The sequence below is a fragment of the Pristiophorus japonicus genome, chromosome 15 (assembly GCF_044704955.1).
Source record: "Pristiophorus japonicus isolate sPriJap1 chromosome 15, sPriJap1.hap1, whole genome shotgun sequence".
NCBI lineage: Eukaryota > Metazoa > Chordata > Chondrichthyes > Pristiophoridae > Pristiophorus > Pristiophorus japonicus.
This window is the reverse complement of record NC_091991.1, coordinates 11091971-11116491: the sequence shown is the minus strand read 5'-3', so window position 1 is coordinate 11116491 and position 24521 is coordinate 11091971. Positions and strand designations below refer to the sequence as shown.

At 49.1% G+C, this 24521-nt stretch overlaps 1 protein-coding gene across 1 annotated transcript in view; it reads right to left on the bottom strand.

Annotated features, from left to right (window-relative positions):
• Nucleotides 1–24521, bottom strand: part of slc17a8 (solute carrier family 17 member 8) — a 74065-nt gene that overhangs the window by 30843 nt on the left and 18701 nt on the right. The window contains exon 4 of the mRNA XM_070901554.1: nt 4065–4179. Coding sequence (XP_070757655.1) covers nt 4065–4179 — 115 coding nt within the window. The remainder of the gene's footprint in view (nt 1–4064; nt 4180–24521) is intronic.

Here is a 24521-nt window from a genome sequence, read left to right as displayed (position 1 = left end):
ACCACCTTCTGAGTGAAAAAATGTCTCCTCATCTCGGTCCTAAATTTCCTACCCCGTATCCTGAGACTGTGACCCCTTGTTCTAGACTTCCCAGCTAGAGGGCGCGGCTTTGTCGAGTTGCTGCAGTGTATCTTGTAGATGGTACACACTGCAGCCAAAGTGCGCCGGTGGTGGAGGGAGTGAGTGTTTAAGGTGATGGATGGGGTGCTGATCAAGTGGGCTGCTTTGTCCTGGATGGTGACGAACTTCTCAAGTATTGTTGACTGAAGAACTCCGACCATGAATGAGTTGCCACATTATTGCATATAATTACCTGAATCAAATTGCCCCAGGATTTACAGCATCCACTGATAACAAGACTGAGAAGATAGTGAATGATACCGTATCAGAATTTTAGTGCATTTGGCAGGATTGATATTTGGTTTATCATTCCTTGATACGCCAGACACTTCAAACTCAGTTTAAACAGCTCCATAATATTAAACAATTTAACGATGATGTTGAAATAGGCCAGAGAGGAATTTAACTGGCTAACTAGTGCTCTATAAATCAGCAGACGGGGAGATTAATTGTACTGTGTTTCAGATTGCACCTTACTACGTAAGCATTTGTCATTAAGCTGTGGGTTTGTCAGGAGTAACTAATAAAACTGTCGCGATATCAGTTCCGATTCGCACAGGTCCGAGAAACGACGCACTGCCAGACCTGGAACACTTTGGGGTGCAATCGCTGTGCCATAACCCTCGGGGGCCAATCACCTCCGAGCTTTTCAGATTCCGCCATGGTAACTTCGACATAAGTGGGGTTCCCGCCAAAGGTACGACAGCGGAGGAGGAGAAATCCCGAGGAGGTTCCCTCCTGTGGAATGTTATAGTACGGAGAAAGGCCAATCATCACTTTGTCCAATCACTCAGAGAGTTTTTAACCTGTGGAATTCCCTGCCGCAGGGAGTTGTTGATGCCAGTTCATTGGATATATTCGAGAGGGAGTTAGATATGGCCCTTACGGCTAAAGGGATCAAGGGGTATGGAGAGAAAGCAGGAAAGGGGTGCTGAGGGAATGATCAGCCATGATCTTATTGAATGGCGGTGCAGGCTCGAAGGGCCGAATGGCCTACTCCTGCACCTATTTTCTATGTTTCTATGTTTCTATGTTTACCACTCTCGTCCTTGCTCCTCATTCCATTTAATATTCAAACATCTCATTCCCCGTTTAACAGAAGTTACGGATTCTGTCTCGACAACAGTTTACGGGAGAAAAAATCCAACCTCCCCTTTAATTCAGTTCTGGGCCCCGCCCCTCAGGGAGGATATATCGGCCTCGGAGGGGGAGCAGCAGATTCACCAGAATGATACCGGGGCTAAAAGGGTTAAATTCTGAGGACAAGTTGCACTGACTGAGCTTGTATTGCCTCGAGTTTAGAACAGTAAGGGCCGATCTAATCGAGGTGTTTAAGATGATTAAAGAAGTTGATGGGGTAGTGAGAGAGAAACTATTCCCTCTGGTGGGGGGAGTCCAGAACAAGGGGGCAGCACCTTAAAATTAGAGCCAGGCCGTTCAGGGGTGATGTCAGGAAGCACTTCTTCACACAAAGGGCGGTGGGAATCTGGAACTCTCTCCCCCAGAAATCTTGAGAGAGGGTTAATTAAAAATGTCAAAACGGAGATTAATATAATTTGTTGGGTAAAGATATCAAGGGTTATGGAACCAAGGCGGGTAAATGGAGTTAAGATGCAGATCAGCCACGATCTCATTGAATGGCAGAACAGGCTCGAGGGGCCGAATGGCCTCCTCCAGTTCCTATGTTCCTTAACTGTTTCTTGCGATTGTAAATGCCCTCTTACCGTCGCACCAACCACTGCGAAGAGTTAGTCACGATCTACCCTGTCGTAACTTCTTTTGATCTTGGTGACCGCAATTGGGAGGAAGGAATCAGACGGCCATCACCACAGGGAGGCTGGCCAGCAACAAGGGGTGAGGCAATTTCGGTGTGCGGGGGGGGGGGGGGGGGGCATCCCGGGGAGGGGGGTCTCGCAAGAGGTAGGGGAGCGGCAGAAACCCAGGGCATGGGAGGGAATATTCTTTCCTTGCGGTGCCCACCCGAGCTCTCCTGTTTCCCCTCTGCTCCCACCAGGAAAGGTAAAGAACTGCCGGGTTTGGGCCCCTGCTGTTCCTGGAGCCTCTCCCCTTGGGTTCAGGCGGGTGGCACTCATCACCTGCTCAGGGAACCTGGCGGGATCAGTACGTGGACCATTTTAACTGCCCGCCCAGGTGGCTGGGGTAGAGTTAAATTTGTTCCTTCAATGTTTAGGCTCACGTTTAAATATCATCATCATCATCATCGGCGGTCCTTCGAAACGAGGATGACTTGCTTCCAGGCCAAAAAAAGATGAGTTCACAGGTGTTTCAATGAAGGACCTAATATTCCAGATCCCGAACTACTTCCTGAAGGGTGGAAGATGCCTGTGGGTGGATTTTTTTAACGTGTGGTGGCCGTTGCACACCAGCCACCACACGGGCTTGACCGAGCTAGGTCTTGGTCCAGTGGCAAGGGTTAACCAGGATGACTGGAGACCAGCTCTGCTGCACGGACCCAGTGCGCTCACATATCGCAGTGTGGGGGCTGGGCCCATGCTTGGGTGCACACAGTACCCAGGCAAGGGGTCAATGGGGGAGAGATTCGGTTGGAGAGCGCGGTTTACAGCCGCAAACGTTGACATTAGCGCCGCTCGGCAGATTCAGTGTGGCGGTACCGGCGGGGCTGAGGAGAATCGCCCGGGAGCGCCACGCCGGTGCGCAATGCCCGCGGTCTCGACACACCTGCAACGTTTGGATTGCGTGGCACCCATAGCGCCCCCTAGTGACCCCGCCAGAGAACGCTGGCCTACAGAGCTGTCCCGGGGCACTAAGGGAAGGAACGACTGCATGAGGTAAATGTATAGTGATATTTATTTTTTGGCGATTTAACTTTATTTGGGGCGAATAAAGTATTGGGAATGTTCTTTGTCTTTTTTGTTCTGATTCTTTTTTTTTGCAGGGAGGCCTCTCTTAGCAACGGGATATTCAGCTCCTCACCCAGCCTAGTGCCCCGAGAGAAGTGTGGAACACCTCCCTTAGCGCTCCGCTCCACTCTCAGGGCGCAACCACTGAACTTTGCTGTTTCCGTCGCAAAGAATTTCCACCGCTAAATTTAGCAGCTGGCCGACATTAGCCTGAATTGTGTCAGCTGTGGCTCAGTGGGCCGCACACTCGCTTCTGCGTCAGCAGGTTGTGGGTCGGAGGGGCAGTACTGAGGGAGTGCTGCACTGTCGGAGGGGCAGTACTGAGGGAGTGCTGCACTGTCGGAGGGGCAGTACTGAGGGAGTGCTGCACTGTCGGAGGGGCAGTACTGAGGGAGTGCTGCACTGTCGGAGGGGCAGTACTGAGGGGGTGCTGCACTGTCGGAGGGGGCAGTACTGAGGGAGTGCTGCACTGTCGGAGGGGCAGTACTGAGGGAGTGCTGCACTGTCGGAGGGAGCAGTACTGAGGGAGTGCTGCACTGTCGGAGGAGGCAGTACTGAGGGAGTGCTGCACTGTCGGAGGGGGCAGTACTGAGGGAGTGCTGCACTGTCGGAGGGGCAGTACTGAGGGAGTGCTGCACTGTCGGAGGGGCAGTACTGAGGGAGTGCTGCACTGTCGGAGAGGGCAGTACTGAGGGAGTGCTGCACTGTCGGAGGGAGCAGTACTGAGGGAGTGCTGCACTGTCGGAGGGAGCAGTACTGAGGGAGTGCTGCACTGTCGGAGGGAGCAGTACTGAGGGAGTGCTGCACTGTCGGAGGGGCAGTACTGAGGGAGCGCTGCACTGTCGGAGGGGCAGTACTGAGGGAGTGCTGCACTGTCGGAGGGGCAGTACTGAGGGGGTGCTGCACTGTTGGAGGTGCCGTCTTTCCAATGGTCGTAAAAGATCTTATTACCACCATTTTGAAGAAGAACAAGGGAGTTCTCCCCGGTGTGCTCAACCAAAGTCACTGAAGAGCTCGCCCTTGGCCCCAATCGCTGCCCTGTTAAGTAGATTTAAAACGTACCTCCACAAGACCCTGGAGTATCCTCACGAACAGCACACAGCCGAAATGGGCTCTCGCTGCTGAGGGGATGAGCATGTTCAGTGTCGAGGTCAAAAATATCGCTGCTCCAAAAACCCTGGGATAGAAAACAGAACGAAAGGCGATCGGTAACATTGCTCATCAGCCAGCGAGCTTCACCCCCAAACTCCCATATAAACAACTATCTGAAGATTGTTTGTTCCATCACTGGGACGGCTGTTCGAGCGGTTGACGGCTGATGACATTATCGGAGGCATTTGTCCCGACTGAGGGAGCTGAGTTACCTCGTCACACCTCGCTTTATGTTAATCCAGCTTCCTCACGCTCAGCCTCAGACACTTTTCCCAAACCGTATCAGCAGTGGCTCAGTGGGTAGCACTCTCGCCTCTGAGTGAGAAGGTTGTGGGTTCAAGTCCCACTCAAGAGACTCCAGCACAATATCGAAGCTGACACACCCAGTGCAGTGCTGAGGGAGCGCTGCACTGTCGGAGAGGCAGTGCTGAGGGAGAGCTGCACTGTCGGAGGGGCAGTACTGAGGGAGCGCTGCACTGTCGGAGAGGCAGTACTGAGGGAGTACTGCACTGTCGGAGGGGCAGTACTGAGGGAGTGCTGCACTGTTGGAGGGGCAGTACTGAGGGAGAGCTGCACTGTCGGAGGGGCAGTACTGAGGGAGCGCCGCACTATCGGAGGGGCAGTACTGAGGGAGCGCCGCACTGTCGGAGGGGCAGTACTAAGGGAGCGCCGCACTGTCGGAGGGGCAGTACTGAGGGAGCGCCGCACTGTCGGAGGGGCAGTACTGAGGGAGCGCTGCACTGTCGGAGGGGCAGTACTGAGGGAGCGCCGCACTGTCGGAGGGGCAGTACTGAGGGAGCGCCGCACTGTCGGAGGGGCAGTACTGAGGGAGCGCTGCACTGTCGGAGGGGCAGTACTGAGGGAGAGCTGCACTGTCGGAGGGGCAGTACTGAGGGAGAGCTGCACTGTCGGAGGGGCAGTACTGAGGGAGAGCTGCACTGTCGGAGGGGCAGTGCTGAGGGAGTGTCGGAGGGGCAGTACTGAGGGAGCGCTGCACTGTCGGAAATGCTGTCTTTCGGATGAGATGTTAAACCGAGGCCCCGTCTGCCCTCCCAGGTGGACATAAAATGGCTCTATTTTGAAGCAGTACAGGGGAGTTCTCCCTGATGTCCTGGGTCAATATTTATCCCTCAACAAAAACAGATTATCTGGTCATTATCACATTGCTGCTTGTGGGAGCTTGCTGTGCGCAAATTGGCTGCCGCGTTTCCCACATTACAACATTGACTACCCTCATTGGCTGTAAAGCGCTTTGAGACATCTGGTGGTCGTGAATGGCACTATAGAAATCCAAATCTTATTTAAACCAGTGCCGCGATGGTATAAACCAGAATGCTCAAATACTCTGGGGCCCTGATATTTACTGGAGCGGGTTTTGTGAGCAGTGAAGAAGAGGTTTGGTCACCTGCCGCTGTTTTACCATCACAGTGTGCGTCTTTGTTTCCCAGCAGATTCCCCGCCCTGATTGGCAGACTTGTCTCCCTGTCCAGGGGGCGGGAGGGGGGCGGAACGTTCCAGAGGCTGCGGGCCTGGAGCAGCTGGGTTAGTGATAACGTGCGGGGAGGGGGGGTGGAGGTATCCAGAATCTGAGGGGTCTGGATCTTGGGGGTGGGGGTGGGGGAGGGAGAGTGTTCACCAATCCAAGGGGGTCCGATACCCGAAACCGGGTGGGCGGGGGTGGTGCTCTGATCGGGGTGTGGGGGGGGGAGGGGGGAGGTCTTTGGATCCCAGGGAGGATGCCCATAGTAGGTAGGGAAGCAGGGCAGCTTGGGACGGGTTGGGGAGGACGCACTCCTGCTCTTCCGGCCCACAGTCAGTGCTGTGAAGGCACGTACCTGCTTCCCGAATCTGTCCCTGCCTCCCTTCAGCTGCCGGGTTTCCCGAGGCCCAGGAAATCCGTCCGGCCGGGGTTAAACCTGGAAGAACTGGAAAGTGGGATTAGGCGGGATAGTGTTTTGTTGGATGGCACGGACACGATGGGCCGAATGGCCTCCTTCCGTGCTGTAAATTTCTATGATTCTAAGAGAAATAATATCTGAGGCATTCAACCTCATTATAATATTTCAATGGCCAACGGGAGGTGGGTGGGTTGGAGGCGGGTTGGAGATTTGGGGCGTGGTCAGGAGGCGAGTTGGAGATTTAGGGCGTGGTCAAGAGCCGGGTTCCAGCATTCCCAGCATGCCTTTCCTCCAGTTCGCTGCCAGCAACTAGAGGAACACAGGAACAGGAGGAGGCCATTCAGCCCCTCGAACCTGTTCTGTCGTTCAATCGGATCACGGCTGATCTGTACCCCAACTCCATTTTCCCGCCTTCGCTCCAGATTCCTCGATACCCAACAAACATCTATCGATCGTAGTCCTAAAACCTCCAATTGACCCTCAGCATCCACATTCAAGAAAGCAATGGATTGGATGTGAGGCCATGATGAGGCGCCGTATAGCTGCCCTGGGCTCAGTGAGCTTCCCCAAACATCCGCAACTGGAGGTTGAAGCTAAAAGTAACCAAAGAAATGAAAATAAGCAAATAAATGAGGACTATTCGGAACTTGCGTTTCTGGAAATGGCACTAAAGATCAGATTTACGGGATTAATTATGGGGTTAATTACGGGGTTAATTACGGTGTTAATTATGGGGTTAATTATGGGGTTAATTACGGTGTTAATTATGGGGTTAATTACGGGGTAATTCTCTGCTCAGCGTTGTTCCTTATGCCCACCGAACAAGCTTGCACCAAGTTCCGCTCAGCACTAAGTTATCGCAGGGGTTAACCCGTTTTTAAGCACCTGCGGTAACTAGCACAAAGAGGAATTCGGTACGTGTGTCTTTAGTATCTGTTGTAGAGTGGAAAAAGTCTCGTAGAAATTTTGTTTTTAGGGAAAATCTAGAAATAATGTTTAACATGAAAGGATTGCGTATATTTCATTTTCAGTGGCTTTCAAATATAACCTTTGGTGAAAGAAAGAGAGAAATATTTACCATCCCTCTTGGCCACATCAACCTCTAGAACTTCCAGAGCCTCAATGGACCCGTCAAGCACTGGGTCATTCCCCACATTGCGGAAATACCCTGAGAGAAAAGATCTGTCTGTTTACCTCACACCTCCTGGTCAATGTTGATATATTTATGTCTGCTTCTTAGATTACACAAAGCATAAGGGACTTGTACGTTTTGATGGACAGATGCCCTCTTTGTACATAGCCAGTAAAAGATTTCTCGGTCAATAAATAACCCTGCTGACAACTGCAGCTCAGAAGCGAAGCAAATTCAAAAGCACATGCCAGGAAAGATAATTAAATAACATCATTGATAGACAGTCAGAGACACGGCCTCAGACACGATCCCAGAACTGAGAGGTTATAACTATCAGGGAAGACTGAAGATGTCATGTATTCAACCAGCATTGTAACCCATGTATAGTCTGGCCTGGGTTGTACATTGTGGGAACACTGACCACTAGGTGGTGAACTTGTGGGAGGCACTCCTAACCTAGACCTTCAGGTATAAAAGGGGAAGCTCCGCCCACTTCCATCTCTTGAGTGCTATGAAATAAAGGACAGGTCACAGACTGACCTTCTCTCAAGCATGGGCCTCGTGTGCATTTATACTGTATAGTAAGGACGTATCAGAACAGGCCTGAGATCTTTTCTACAGAAAAGAGATGGCTGAGTGTAGACATAATAGTGGTCCTTAAAATTATGACGGGTTCGATAGGGTAAATGTCGCGAAGACCACTTGTGAAGGAGACCAAAACTACAGGCCATAAATATAAGACAGTCACTAATAAATCCAATGGGGAATTCAGGAGAAACTTCTTTACCCAGGGAGCGGTCAGAATGTGGAACTGGCTGCCACAGGGAGTAGTTGAGGTGAATAGTATCGATGCATTTAAGGGGAAACTGGATAAACACGTGAGGGAGAAAGGAATAGAAGAATATAGAAACATAGAAACATAGAAAATAGGTGCAGGAGTAGGCCATTCAGCCCTTCTAGCCTGCACCGCCATTCAATGAGTTCATGGCTGAACTTGCAACTTCAGTACCCCCTTCCTGCTTTCTCGCCATACCCCTTGATCCCCCTAGTAGTAAGGACTTCACCTAACTCCCTTTTGAATATATTCAGTGAATTGGCCTCAACTACTTTCTGTGGTAGAGAGTTCCACAGGTTCACCACTCTCTGGGTGAAGAAGTTTCTCCTCATCTCGGTCCTAAATGGCTTACCCCTTATCCTTAGACTGTGACCCCTGGTTCTGGACTTCCCAACATTGGGAACATTCTACCTGCATCTAACCTGTCTAAACCCGTCAGAATTGTAAACGTTTCTATGAGGTCCCCTCTCATTCTTCTGAACTCCAGTGAATACAAGCCCAGTTGATCCAGTCTTTCTTGATAGGTCAGTCCCGCCATCCCGGGAATCAGTCTGGTGAATCTTCGCTGCACTCCCTCAATAGCAAGAATGTCCTTCCTCAAGTTAGGAGACCAAAACTGTGCACAATACTCCAGGTGTGGCCTCACCAAGGCCCTGTACAACTGTAGCAACACCTCCCTGCCCCTGTACTCAAATCCCCTTGCTATGAAGGCCAACATGCCATTTGCTTTCTTAACCGCATGCTGTACCTGCATGCCAACCTTCAATGACTGATGTACCATGACACCCAGGTCTTGTTGCACCTCCCCTTTTCCTAATCTGTCACCATTCAGATAATAGTCTGTCTCTCTGTTTTTACCACCAAAGTGGATAACCTCACATTTATCCACATTATACTTCATCTGCCATGCATTTGCCCACTCACCTAACCTATCCAAGTCACTCTGCAGCCTCATAGCATCCTCCTCGCAGCTCACACTGCCACCCAACTTAGTGTCATCCGCAAATTTGGAGATACTACATTTAATCCCCTCGTCTAAATCATTAATGTACAATGTAAACAGCTGGGGCCCCAGCACAGAACCTTGCGGTACCACACTAGTCACTGCCTGCCATTCTGAAAAGTACCCATTTACTCCTACTCTTTGCTTCCTGTCTGACCACCAGTTCTCAATCCACGTCAGCACACTACCCTCAATCCCATGTGCTTTAACTTTGCACATTAATCTCTTGTGTGGGACCTTGTCGAAAGCCTTCTGAAAGTCCAAATATACCACATCAACTGGTTCTCCCTTGTCCACTTTACTGGAAACATCCTCAAAAAATTCCAGAAGATTTGTCAAGCATGATTTCCCTTTCACAAATCCATGCTGACTTGGACCTATCATGTCACCATTTTCCAAATGCACTGCTATGACATCCTTAATAATTGATTCCATCATTTTACCCACTACTGAGGTCAGGCTGACCGGTCTATAATTCCGTTTTCTCTCTCCCTCCTTTTTTAAAAAGTGGGGTTACATTGGCTACCCTCCACTCGATAGGAACTGATCCAGAGTCAATGGAATGTTGGAAAATGACTGTCAATGCATCCGCTATTTCCAAGGCCACCTCCTTAAGTACTCTGGGAATCAGTCCATCAGGCCCTGGAGATTTATCGGCCTTCAATCCCATCAATTTCCCCAACACAATTTCCCGACGAATAAAGATTTCCCTCAGTTCCTCCTCCTTACTAGACCCTCTGACCCCTTTTATATCTGGAAGGTTGTTGGTGTCCTCCTTAGTGAATACCGAACCAAAGTACTTGTTCAATTGGTCTGCCATTTCTTTGTTCCCCGTTATGACTTCCCCTGATTCTGACTGCAAGGGGACCTACGTTTGTCTTTACTAACCTTTTTCTCTTTACATACCTATAGAAACTTTTGCAATCCGCCTTAATGTTCCCTGCAAGCTTCTTCTCGTACTCCATTTTCCCTGCCCTAATCAAACCCTTTGTCCTCCTCTGCTGAGTTCTAAATTTCTCCCAGTCCCCGGGTTCGCTGCTATTTCTGGCCAATTTGTATGCCACTTCCTTGGCTTTAATACTATCCCTGATTTCCCTTGATAGCCACGGTTGAGCCACCTTCCCTTTTTTATTTTTACGCCAGACAGGAATGTCCAATTGGTGTAGTTCATCCATGCGGTCTCTAAATGTCTGCCATTGCCCATCCACAGTCAACCCCTTAAGTATCATTCGCCAATCTATCCTAGCCAATTCACGCCTCATACCTTCAAAGTTACCCTTCTTTAAGTTCTGGACCATGGTCTCTGAATTAACTGTTTCATTCTCCATCCTAATGCAGAATTCCACCATATTATGGTCACTCTTCCCCAAGGGGCCTCGCACAATGAGATTGCTAATTAATCCTCTCTCATTACACAACACCCAGTCTAAGATGGCCTCCCCCCTCGTTGGTTCCTCGACATATTGGTCTAGAAAACCATCCCTTATGCACTCCAGGAAATCTTCCTCCACCATATTGCTTCCAGTTTGGCTAGCCCAATCTATGTGCACATTAAAGTCACCCATTATAACTGCTGCACCTTTATTGCACGCACCCCTAATTTCCTGTTTGATGTCCTCCCCAACATCACTACTACTGTTTGGAGGTCTGTACACAACTCCCTCTAACATTTTTTGCCCTTTGGTGTTCTGCAGCTCTACCCATATAGATTCCACATCATCCAAGCTAATGTCTTTCCTAACTATTGCATTAATCTCCTCTTTAACCAGCAATGCTACCCCACCTCCTTTTCCTTTTATTCTATCCTTCCTGAATGTTGAATACCCCTGGATGTTGAGTTCCCAGCCCTGATCATCCTGGAGCCACGTCTCCATAATCCCAATCACATCATATTTGTTAACATCTATTTGCACAGTTAATTCATCCACCTTATTGCGGATACTCCTTGCATTAAGACACAAAGCCTTCAGGCTTGTTTTTTTAACACCCTTTGTCCTTTTAGAATTTTGCTGTACAGTGGCCCTTTTTGTTCTTTGCCTTGAGTTTCTCTGCCCTCCACTTTTCCTCATCTCCTTTCTGTCTTTTGCTTTTGCCTCCTTTTTGTCTCCCTTTGTCTCCCTGCATTGGTTCCCATCCCCCTGCCATATTAGTTTAACTCCTCCCCAACAGCACTAGCAAACACTCCCCCGAGGACATTGGTTCCGGTCCTGCCCAGGTGCAGACCGTCCGGTTTGTACTGGTCCCACCTCCCCCAGAACCGGTTCCAATGCCCCAGGAATTTGAATCCCTCCCTTCTGCACCACTGCTCAAGCCACGTATTCATCTGCGCTATCCTGCGATTCCTACTCTGACTAGCACGTGGCACTGGTAGCAATCCCGAGATTACTACTTTTGAGGTCCTACTTTTTAATTTAGCTCCTAGCTCCTTAAATTCGTTTCGTAGGACCTCATCCCTTTTTTTACCTATGTCGTTGGTACCAATGTGCACCACGACAACTGGCTGTTCTCCCTCCCTTTTCAGAATGTCCCGCACCCGCTCCGAGACATCCTTGACCCTTGCACCAGGGAGGCAACATGCCATCCTGGAGTCTCGGAGAAACGCCTATCTATTCCCCTCACCATTAAATCCCCTATCACTATCGCTCTCCCACTCTTTTTCCTGCCTTTCTGTGCAACAGAGCCAGCCACGGTGCCATGAACTTGGCTGCTGCTGCCCTCCCCTGATGAGTCATCCCCCCAACAGTACTCAAAGCGGTGTATCTGTTTTGCAGGGGGATGACCACAGGGGACCCCTGCACTACCTTCCTTGCACTACTCTTCCTGCTGGTCTTCCATTCCCTATCTGGCTGTGGACCCTTCTCCTGCGGTAAGACCAACTCGCTACACGTGCTACTTACATCATTCTCAGCATCGTGGATGCTCCAGAGTGAATCCACCCTCAGCGCCAATTCCGCAACGCGGACCGTCAGGAGCTCGAGGTGGATACACTTCCCGCACACATAGTCGTCAGGGACACCAGAAGTGTCCCTGAGTTCCCACATGGTATAGGAGGAGCATAACACCCGACCGAGCTCTCCTGCCATGACTTGACCCTTAGATACACTTAAATTGGCAACAACAATGTTAAAAGTTACTGACTGATATAAAAAAGAAAAAGAAAAGCTACTCACCAATCACCAGCCAATCACTTACCCCCTAGGCTGTGACGTCACCTTTCTGTTTCTTTCTACTTCTTTTTTGCCTTCTCCCTGTAGCTGCACAAGTACGCCTTTTATAGGCCTCTGCTGATCCCCGGACTCACGCCTCAGCGACCACGAACTCCCGCTGCCTCTCGCGGCCTTTTATAGGCCTCTGCTGATCCCCGGACTCACGCCTCAGCGACCACGAACTCCCACTGTCTCTCGCGGCCTTTTATAGGCCTCTGCTGATCCCCGGACTCACGCCTCAGCGACCACGAACTCCCGCTGCCTCTCGCGGTCTTTTATAGGCCTCTGCTGATCCCCGGACTCACGCCTCAGCGACCACGAACTCCCGCTGCCTCTCGCGGCCTTTTATAGGCCTCTGCTGATCGCCGGACTCACGCCTCAGCGACCACGAACTCCCGCTGCCTCTCGCGGCCTTTTATAGGCCTCTGCTGATCCCCGGACTCACGTCTCAGCGACCACGAACTCCCGCTGCCTCTCGCGGCCTTTTATAGGCCTCTGTTGATCCCCGGACTCACGCCTCAGTGACCATGAACTCCCGCTGCCTCTCGCGGCCTTTTATATATTGATGGGGTGAGATGAAGAGGGGTGGGAGGAGGCACGTGTGGAGCATAAACACCGGCACGGACCTGTTGGGCCGACTGGGAGAACTCACCTACTCTCCAATTAGTGCCATGGGATCTTTTATGTGCACCAGAACATGCAGACAGTACCTCGGTTTAACATCTCATCTGAAAGACGGCACCTCTGACAGCACAGCACTCCCTCAGTACTGCTCTTGAAAAGTGCCTTAAATTGGACAAAAATTGTGCACTTAATGAATTAACCCAACATGGCCTGGTCTCAGTCCAGGTTAGACCTTGTTCCCAATAAATCAAACTAGTCCGGCAACAAAAAAATCAAACTAAGCAAAATATGTTGCTGTGGCTGTACTGGGGGCCCAGTTATTGTTTGACTCAGGGCGTGGGTCGTTTAACACCCATTTCGAAGACTCTGTGTAGTACACTTACTGCGCACTGTCTAGACTTTCTCTGTTAACAGTACCATCTAGTGGATATAATAAAATAGGCTTTACTATTTTAAAGGGTTTAAATGGCCAGTGTGGCTGGGTGGTTGTAAACTACCAGAGTGTTGGGACACTCTTGGTGAATACTGTAAATTCAGTGATAACAGAACAACAACTTGTATTTATACAGCACCTTTAACGTAGTAAAACATCACAAGGTGCTTCACAGGAATGTTATCAAACAAAATTTGCCACTGAGCCACATAAGGAGAAATTAGGGCAGATGACCAAGTGCTTGGTCAAAGAGGCAAGTTTCAGCAGGGTCTTAAAGGAGGAAAGAGAGGTAGAGAGGCAGAGAGGTTTAGGCAGGGAGTTCCAGAGATTGGGGCCCAGGCAACCGAAGGCACGGCCGCCAATGGGGTTGAGCGATTATAATCAGGGATGCTCAGGAGGCCAGAATTAGAGGAGCGCAGATATCTCAGGGAGCCAATGTAGGTCAACGAGCACAGGAGTGATGGGTGAGCAGGAGTTGGTGCGAGTTAGGACACGGGGCAGCAGAGTTTTGATGACTTCTAGTTTACATTCCCTTAAAAAAATGGGTGGGGTAACAAATCTAGAGCCCCCTGGATGTCAAGGGACATACAGGGTAAGATAAAGAAAAAAAGGGAAGCTTATGACAGATACCGAGAACTCAATACTGCAGAAACTCTAGAGGTGTATAAGAGTGCAGAGGTGCAATTAAAAAAGATATCAGGAAAGCAAAGAGAGAGCATGAAAGAATGTTGGCAAGTAAAATCAGGGAAAACACAACGATGTTTTATAAATACATTGAGAGCAAGAGGATAACTAGAGAAAGATTATTAAAGAAGCAGTAGCAGGATATTTGGAAAAGCATAATTCGGTCAGTCAGAGTCAGCATGGAATTATGAAAGGGAAGTCATGTTTGACAAATTTGCAGGAATTCTTTGAGGATGTAATGAACAGGATGGATAAAGGGGAACCAGTGGATGTGGTGTATTTGGACTTCCAGAAGGCATTTGACAAGGTGCCACATAAAAAGTTACTGCACAAGATAAAGGTTCACGGGGTTGGGGGTAATATATTAGCATGGATAGAGGATTGGCTAACTAACAGAAAACAGAGAGTTGGGATAAATGGTTCATTCTCTGGTTGGCAATCAGTAACCAGTGGGGTGCCGCAGGGATCAGTGCTGGGACCCCAACTATTTACAATCTATATTAACGACTTGGAAGAAGGGACTGTGTAACGTAGCCATGTTTTCTGATGATACAAAGATGGGAGGAAAAGCAATGTGTGAGGAGGACCCAGAAAATCTGCAAAAGGACATGGACAGGCTAAGTGAGTGGGCAAAAATTTGGCAGGTGGAGTATCATGTTGGAAAGTGTGAGGTTATGCACTTTGTCAGAAAAAAATCAAAGAGCAAGTTATTATTTAAATGGAGAAAGATTGCAAAGTGCTGCAGTTCAGCCGGACCTGGGGGTACTTGTGCATGAAACACAAAAGGTTAGTTTGCAGGTACAGCAAGTGATCAGGAAGGCCAATGGAATTTTGGCCTTTATTGCAAAGGGGATGGAGTATAAAAGCAGGGAAGTCTTGCTACAGCTATACAGGGTATTGGTGAGGCCACACCTGGAATACTGCGTGCAGTTTTGGTTTCCATATTTACAAAAGGATATACTTGCTTTGGAGGCAATTCAGAGAAGGTTCACTAGGTTGATTCCGGGGATGAGGGGGTTGGCTTATGAGGAAAGGTTGAGGAGGTTGGGCCTCTACTCATTAGAGTTCAGAACATTGAGAGGTGATTTTATCAAAACGTATAAGATTATGAGGGGGCTTGACAAGGTGGATGCAGAGAGGATGTTTCCACTGATAGGGGAGACTAGAACTAGGGGGCATAGTCTTAGAATAAGGGGCTGCCCATTTAAAACTGAGATGAGGAGAAATTTATTTTCTCAGAGGGTTGTAAATCTGTGGAATTCACTGCCTCAGAGAGCTGGGACATTGTGGAAGCTGGGACATTGAATAAATTTAAGACAGAGATAGACAGTTTCTTAACCGATAAGGGATTAAGGGGTTATGGGGAGCGGGCAGGGAAGTGGACCCGAGTCCATGATCAGATCAGCCATGATTGTATAAAATGGTGGAGCAGGCTTGAGGGGCCGTATGGCCTACTCCTGCTGCTATTTCTTATGTTCTTATGGGGCCAATTAGAGACCATAAAAGAAATCTGTGTGTGGAGGGAGAAGACGTGGTTACGATTCCTAATGAATACTTTGCATTGTTTCCACAAAAGGGATCCAAGGCAAAGTGGCAAGTTGGATCCAAAATTGGTTCAGAGGCAGGAAACAAAGTGACTGGAAGGATGTACCCAGTGGGGTTCCGCAGGGCTCAGTGCTGGGTCTCTTGCTTTTTGTGGTATATATTAATGACTTGGACTTAAATGTTGGGGATATGATTAAGAAGTTTGCAGATTACACTAAAATCGGCTGTGTGGTTGATAATGAAGAAGAAAGCTGCGGATTGCAGGAAGATATCAATGGGCTGGTCAGGTGGGCAGAACAGTGGCAAATGGAATTCAATCCGGAGAAGTGTGAGGTAATGCATTTGGGGAGGGAGTAGTGTGAAATATTAGGCAAGATAAATATAGTGAGAGAGGAAGTATTAAGGGGCCAGTCCCGGATGAAATGTATCCCAAGCTGTTAAGAGAAGAGGCTCTGACCATCATTTTCCAATCCTCTCTGGCTACAGGTGCAGTGCCAGAGGACTAGAGGAGTGCTAATGGTGTACCTTTGTTTACAAAGGGAGAAAGGGATAGACCGAGTAATTACAAGACAGTCAGCCTAACTTGGGTGATGGAAAAATTATTGGAAAAAATCCTGAGGGACAGGATAAATCTTCATTTGGAAAGACATGGATTAATCAAGGACAGTTAGCATGGATTTGTCAAGGGAAGGTCGTATCTGACTAACTTGATTGAATTTTTCGGGAGGTTACCAGGAGGGTCAATGAGGGCAGTGCGTATGATGTAGTGTATATGGATTTTAGCAAAGCTTTTGATAAGATCCCACATGGCAGACAGGTCACAAAAGTAAAAGCCCATGGGATCCAGGGCAAAGTGGCAAGTTGGATCCAAAATTGGTTCAGAGGCAGGAAACAAAGTGACTGGAAGGATGTACCCAGTGGGGTTCCGCAGGGCTCAGTGCTGGGTCTCTTGCTTTTTGTGGTATATATTAATGACTTGGACTTAAATGTTGGGGATATGATTAAGAAGTTTGCAGATTACACTAAAATCGGCTGTGTGGTTGATAATGAAGAAGAAAGCTGCGGATTGCAGGAAGATATCAATGGACAGGTGGGCAGAACAGTGGCAAATTGAATTCAATCCGGAGAAGTGTGAGGTAATGCATTTGGGGAGGTCTAACAAGGCAAGGGAATACACATTAAATGATAGGACACTGAAAAGTGTAGAGGAACAAAGGACCTTGGAGTGCAGGTCCACAGATCCCTGAAGGTAGCAGACCAGGTAGATAAGACGGTTAAGAAGGCATATGGAATACTTGCCTTTATTAGTCGAGGCATGGAATACAAGAGCAAGGAGGTTATGCTTGAACTGTATAAAACACTGGTTAGGCCGCAGCTGGAGTACTGCGTGCAGTTCTGGTCACCACATTACAGGAAATATGTGATTGCACTGGAAAGGGTGCAGAGGAGATTTACAAGAATCTTGCCTGGACTGGAGAATTTTGGCTTTGAGGAAAGATTGGAGATGCTGGGTCTGTTTTCTTTGGAACAGAGGAGGCTGAGGGGAGACCTGATTGAGGTGTATAAAATTATGAGGGGCCTGGATAGAGTGGATAGGAAGGACCTGTTTCACTTGGCAGAGGGGTCAATAACCAGGGGGCATAGATTTAAGTAATTGGAGGGATGTTTAGAGGAGATATGAGAGGAAATTTCTTCACCCAGAGGGAGGTGGGGGTCTGGAACTCACTGCCTGAAAAGGTGGTAGAGGCAGAAACCCTCACCACATTTAAAAAGTACTTGGAGATGCACTTAAAAATCGAGAACTGGAGCGTGGTATTAGGCTGGACAGCTCTTGGTCGGCCGGCGCAGACACGATGGGCTGAAATGGGCTCCTTCGGTGCTGTAAATTTCTATGATTCTATGATACGTAGGGTAGAATATGGGAGGCCAGCTAGGAGTGCGTTGGAATAGTCAAGTCTAGAGGTAACAAAGGCAGGGATGAGGGCTTCAGCAGCGGATGAGCTGAGGCGGGGCGGAAACGGGTGATGGCAGCCCCTGCATAAGACTGCCGAGAAAAGCGTTGGGTATCTTTGAAGGTGGCAGGACAGGTTAATGTAGCAGTTAATGATGCATATGGGATCCTGAGCTTTATAGAGAGGTATCGGTCTGGAAATTCGGGTGGTTAGCAGCTCCCGTTAGCCCCCGCGGGGGGGGGGCATTAGCAAGGCACTAGCAAACGGCTTTCCGCCCGGGCTCGGCGCTGTCCACGACTCCCGCTAATTTCCGCGGGGAGTTTGGCGGCTGCGATAACCGGTAGCGTTCCGCTCCGCTCCGCTGGCCGATGCTGACATCGTCATCACCGTGTGCAGCGGCCCAGAGCAAAAATTGGGCATCGCCCTCCCCCCCCCCACCCCCACCCCCCCCTCCCCCCGAAGCCGTGGTGGGCGATGTCAGCGACAGGTTCAGGGGTCGTGAACCTGGGGTGCGGGCCACTCGCGGGGCGACACTCAAAGTGGAGGTGCGTTGTTGTTTTTTTAATTCCGATGTTTTGGTGCTCCCCGTGAGCGCTTTGAACATGGGGTTTGTGCTGCGATGGGTCGGCCTCAGTGCCGGGCTGTTAGCACAGCAACCCCACTCCCTGGGGGTCCAGGTAGGCCCCTCCTACGCGGCAGCGCTACAAAGCCCACCGCTGCGTCCCGCTAACGCCCCAGAAAGGAAGCGGAACACATTGGGCCAACAATTCCGGCCTCCTCGGGTCCGTACGGAGTTCTTACAGACCCGGGAAGGCATCGGAAATAACGGTTTCCAGCGCGCAATGCGCATGTGCTGGAAACCGCCTTTTCCGATCTGTCAACTTTCTGGCTTGACAGATCTCCCGCATCTCGGGAGCGAGGACATCTATAAGTGGAAATTTCCCATATTTACGATTAAAAATGTCCTCAAAAATCTTGCGCCTGAAAAAGCAGACGCATAGCCTACTTTTACAGGCACAAGTGCTTTAAAAAACACAAAAACATATAAAAATAAAGTTATTAAAACATATTTTATCATTAAAAACCCTCCCCACAATGGTAAGTTTATTTTAAAAAACTTTTTTTTTTAATCCGGAAATTATTTTATTTTAAGACATTAATAGCTTTCATTTAAATGAATGTAGTGTAATTATTTTCTATTTTTTATTATTGTTTTGGGTGTTTCGGGCTCTATCACAATCATAGTAATAGGAGTTTAGGACCCTGCGGAACTCCTATTACTACGATACACTACCTGATTGGCTGCCCAGAGCCATGTGACTCCAGCTGTGGGCCTGCGCATGCGTCGATGTGCACGCGCTGTGAATCGCAATCAGAAGAGGCCTCAGCATCGGAAAGTCGAACGTGGGCAGCAACTTAAGGTAGGTGCGTATTTTTTCTCTAAAATGCCCACGGGAAGGCCAAAACGGAATTTCAGGGCCAATATTTTGCGCTCCACTTCCTTTCCGGAGAGGGGGGGAGGGGGGGGGGGGGTGGGGAGGATAACCCCAATTTCCCACGAGAGTCGAGACTTCCACGCCTGGTGCACAGTCCCGTGCCTCGTGAGTATTACCACCCCTAGACGAGTGCAGTAGAATGTTCCCCCCCCATAGACTGCAAAGGCCAGGGAGCTATGCGAATCCTGTATAAAACATTGGTTTGGCCTCAAGCTGGAGTATTGTGTCCAATTCTGGGCCACTGCGCATTGGGAATTATGTGAAGGCTTTGGAGAGGGTGTAGAGAAGATTTACCAGAATGGTTCCAGGGATGAGGGATTACAGTTACGTGGAGAGACTGGAGAAGCTGGGGTTGTAGAGGTGTTTAAAGTCATGAAAGGTTTATATAGAGTAAATAAAGAGAAACTGTTCCCATTGGCGGAAGGGTCGATAACCAGAGGGCACAGATTTAAGGTGATTGGCAAAAGAACATCGAGACATAGAAAATAGGAGCAGTACTAGGCCATTCGGCCCTTCGAGCCTGCACCACCATTCAATATGATCATGGCTGATCCTCTATCTCAACACCATATTCCCGCTTTTTCCCCATGCCCCTTGATGTCTTTTGTGTCTAGAAATCTATCTCCCTCTTAAATATATTCAGTGATTTGACCTCCACAGCCTCCTGTGGTAGAGAATTCCACAGGTTCACTATTATGTATACAAGAACTCCACGAGGCTGAGTACTGTGAGCTAAACTTAGTGTGACCCTAGTCTTCTTCATTACAACTCCAGAGTGCCTAAGCAACGTGGCAGCCAACCGTTTATATTGGCCCAGTTGCGCCCTCTGGTGGCAAGTATTACATAGTTGCATACATAACATCCATCACCCTCTGAGTTAAAAAATTTCTCCTCATCTCCTAAATTTTCTACCCCGTATCCTGAGACTGTGACCCCTTGTTCTAGACTTCCCAGCCAGCGGAAACATCCTCCCCGCATCCAGTCTATCCAACCCAGTCAGAATGTTATACGTTTCAATGAGATCCCCTCTCATTCTTCTAAACTCTAGTGAATACAGGACTAGTCGACCCAATCTCTCCTCATACAACAGTCCTGCCATCCCAGGAACCAGTCTGGTGAACCTTCGCTGCACTCTCTCTATGGCAAGTATATCCTTCCTTAGGTAAGGAGACCAAAACTGCTCACAAAACTCCAGGTGCGGTCTCACCAAGGCCCTATATAACTGTAGTAAGACATCCTTGCTCCTGTACTCAAATCCAGAGGCGACATGAGGAAAAACTGCCGGATAGCATGGTGGGGCAGATTCAATAGTAGCCTTCAAAAGGAAATTGGATAAATGTTTGAAGGAGAAACAATTGTAGGGATATGGGGAAAGTGCGGGAGAGTGGGACTGATGGGATCGCTCTTCAATGGGCCGAATAGCCTCCTTCTGTGCCGTATGATTCTCCATCAGTTGGAGTGACCAAATCCCCAGTGAGATATTATATGGAGGCTTAGACAGAATAACCACAGAGGTAAAGCACAGAAGGCTGAACCTGGCTGCCCATTCTATCAGAGCGCAAGAGGAACCGGTTTCAGAATTATTGGCTGTCTATAAGTCCGCAAATTATTAAAAGCCAGGTAGAAAAAGTCATCGCACAGGCTAATGGAATGTCGGCCGTTAACTCAAGGGGTCTCAATTACAAAGGGCAGGAATTGATGTTTCAGTTGTACAGAGCTCTGCTCAGACCCTGTCTGGAGAAACTGTGTTCAGTTCTGGGCCCCGCCCCCCAGAGAGGGAGTGAGCGCAGATTCACCAGAATGATACCCGGGGCTAAAAGGGTTAAATTATGAGACCAGGTTGTACAGACTGGGCTTGTATTTCCTCGAGTATCAAAGATTAAGGGGTAAACTGATTGAGGTGTTTAACATGTTAAAAGCAGCTGATGGGGCAGATAGAGAGAGAAACTATTCCCTCTGGTAGGGGGAAGTCCAGAACAAGGGGCAGAACATTAAAATTAGAGCCAGGCCGTTCATGGGGTGATGTCAGGAAGCACTTCTTCACACAAAGGGCAGTGGGAATCTGGAACTCTCTCCCCCAAAAGGCTGTGGATGCTGAGGGTCAATTGGAGCTTTCAAGACTGAGATCGGTAGAGTTTTATTGGGTATAGAGAGCTAGAGAGCAAAGGGGTGTAAAAAAAAAAGAAAAAGAAAAGAAAGACTTGCATTTATATAGCGCCTTTCACAATCACCAGATGTCCCAAAACGCTTCACAGCCAATGAAGTACTTTTGGAGTGTAGTCACTGTTGTAATGTGGGAAACACGGCAGCCAATTTGCACACAGCAAGCTCCCACACACAGCAATGTGGTAATGGGCAGATAATCTATCTTACAGATGTTATATTAAATTAGATGTTACATTAAAATATCACATATAGAGCTATAACCAATTAGTTCACCTTAAATTATGATCGTGGTTATGATCAGATAACCTGTTCTTTTTATTATGTTGATTGAGGGATAAATATTGGCCAGGACACCAGGGATACCTGCTCTCCTTCAAAATATCACCATGGGATCTTTTACATCCACCTGAGAGGGCAGACAGGGCCTCAGTTTAATGTCTTCTGTGTAAGGCAGCACCTCTGACAGTACAACACTCCCTCAGCACTGCACTGGGAGTGTCAGCCTGGGTTTTTGTGCTCGAGTCTCTGGAGTGGAGCTTGAACCCACAACCTTTTGACGCAGAAGCAAGTGTGCTGCCCACTGAGCCACAGCTGACACAGTTAATGGAGCCAAGATCCAGATCAGCCATGATCTCACTGAATGGCAGAGCCGGCTCAAGGGGCCGAACGGCCGACTCCTGTTCCTAATGTTATTATTAAGGACAACTGTGATTTGACTGTCCACACATCTGGACCTCCTGAGGAGTGAAATAATTGTAAACATTACAAGCTGCACAAAACTGGAAAGTAATCCGCAAAAAATACATCATTTATCCCATTTCCCCGTTCCCATGATTGTCGATCAGTCAGAAGGAGATTTTCCAGACGATGCCTATCCCTTACAGAAGCGTAATGAGCTCCGATTAAGTGTCTCGGTGCTCTAGTGTTTTATTTAACAGAGGTATTGATTCCTTCACAGCAACGATCGGAAAATCTCCCTCTGTATGTGCGATGCTCTGGGACGTCCTATATATATATATATATATATATAGGTCAGTATTCACTAGAGTTTAGAAGAATGAGAGGGGGTCTCATTGAAACGTATAAAATTCTGACGAGGTTGGATAGATTGGATGCAGGGAGGATGTTTCCCCTGGCTGGGAGGTCTAGAACAAGGGGTCACAGTCTCAGGATACGGGGTAGGAAATTTAGGCCCGGGATGAGGAGAAATTTCTTCACTCAGAGGGTGGTGAACCTGTGAAATTCTCTACCACAGAAGGCTGTGGAGGCCAAGTCACTGAATATATTTAGGACGGAGATAGATAAATTTCTAGAAACAAAGGGCATCAAGGGGTATGGGGAAAAAGCAGGAATATGGTGTTGAGATAGAGGATCAGCCATGATCATATTGAATGGCGGTGCAGACTTGAAGGGCCGAATGGCCTAGTACTGCTCCTATTTTCTATGTTTCTATGTCCAGAAAGCCATCGTAACAAAGGCGTTAAATTTATCCGCCAGTTCCAGTGGAGGCTGGGTCTTTGAATGTATTTAAGGTGGAGATGGACAGATTTTTGAACGATAGGGGAGTCGAGAGTTATGGGGAGCGGGCAGGGAAGTGGAGTTGAAGCCAAGATCAGATCAGCCATGATCTTATTGAACGGCGGAGCAGGCTCGAGGGGCCAAATGACCGACTCCTGATCCTGTTTTTTATGTTCTTTCGTCTGCACAGCGACTTTAAGCGGCAGCGGAGAATTCGCCGATCCGATACTGCGAGGGCGGAGGGAGGAGCGTGAATAATTAACCGCGTCGACTGCAGCCCTCGCTCCCCGCGCGCTCCCGTTACAACAGACTGATCGTTTGACAAAGGAACAAAGAAAGCCGTTGCCAAGAAATGATTTCTGTGCGGGTGCACAATTATTCCCAGCCCTTCCCGCTCGGGCAGGAGAACGTGCCTTTAAAATGCAATCAATTTGCCAACAACAACTGGCTCAGTGAGGAGCTGAACAGCGACTAACAGTGCTTTGCCGACCCATATATACGTCAGAGCCGCAGACAAGTAATGGGATATATTTCACAACGACAAATGAGATAAAACACAAAAAGCTTTCATGGTTTCACAGATCTCTTCATCTGATTAGAGAAAAATTATGCCTTGCTCAGACAATGAATGTCTCGATATTTTCTCAGCGCAGTTTATTATCAGAAAGAGGGACATTGAGCAGCAGCTTATTACTTGTTTTTAAAACTGAGATGTGTCAAAATAGATGAGGTTTTCATTCCGTGAAACTCCAATTCCAAACACTAATCCAGGCTGACACTCCGCAGTGCAGTGCTGAGGGAGCCCCGCACTGTCAGAGGGGCTGTACTGAGGGAGCGCCGCACTGTCGGAGGGGCAGTGCTGAGGGAGCCCCGCATTGTCAGAGGGGCTGTACTGAGGGAGCGCCGCACTGTCGGAGGGGCAGTGCTGAGGGAGCCCCGCATTTTCAGAGGGACAGTACTGAGGGAGCGCCGCACTGTCGGAGGGGCTGTACTGAGGGAGCGCCGCACTGTTGGAGGGGCAGTGCTGAGGGAGCGCCGCACTGTTGGAGGGGCAGTGCTGAGGGAGCCCCGCATTGTCAGAGGGACAGTGCTGAGGGAGCCCCACACTGTCGGAGGGGCAATACTGAGGGAGCGCTGCACTGTCAGAGGGGTAGTACTAAGGGAACGTAGCTCTGTCAGAGGGGCAGTACTGAGGGAGCACTGCACTGTCAGAGGAGCAGTGCTGAGGGAGCGTCGCACTGTCAGAGGGGCATTACTTAGGATGCACCGCGCTGTCAGAGGGGCAGTACTGAGGGGAGCGCTGCACTGTCGGAGGGAATGTACTGAGGGATCGCTGCACTGTCGGAGGGGCAGTACTGAGGAGGTGCCACACTGTCAGAGGGGCAGTACTGAGGGAGCACTGCACTGTCGGAGGGGCAGTACTGAGGGAGCGCCGCACTGTCAGAGGGGCAGTACTAAGGGAGCGTAGCTCTGTCAGAGGGGCAGTACTGAGGGAGCGCCGCACTGTCGAAGGGGCAGTGCTGAGGGAGCGCCGCACTGTCGGAGGAGCAGTACTGAGGGAGCGCCGCACTGTCGGAGGTGCCGTCTTTCAGATGATGGCCGCAGATGCCCCCCAGGTGGACATAAAAGATCCCATGGCACTATTTCAAAGAAGAGCAGGGGAGCTATCCCCGGTGTCCTGGGGCCAATATTTATCCCTCAACCAACACCACTAAAACAGATAATCTGGTCATTATCACATTGCTGTTTTTGTGGGAGCTTGCTGTGCACACATTGGCTGCTGCGTTTCCCACATTACAACAGTGACTACACTCCAAAAGTCCTTCATTGGCTGTTAAGCACTTTGGGCCGTCCTGAGGTTTCGAAAGGTGCTGT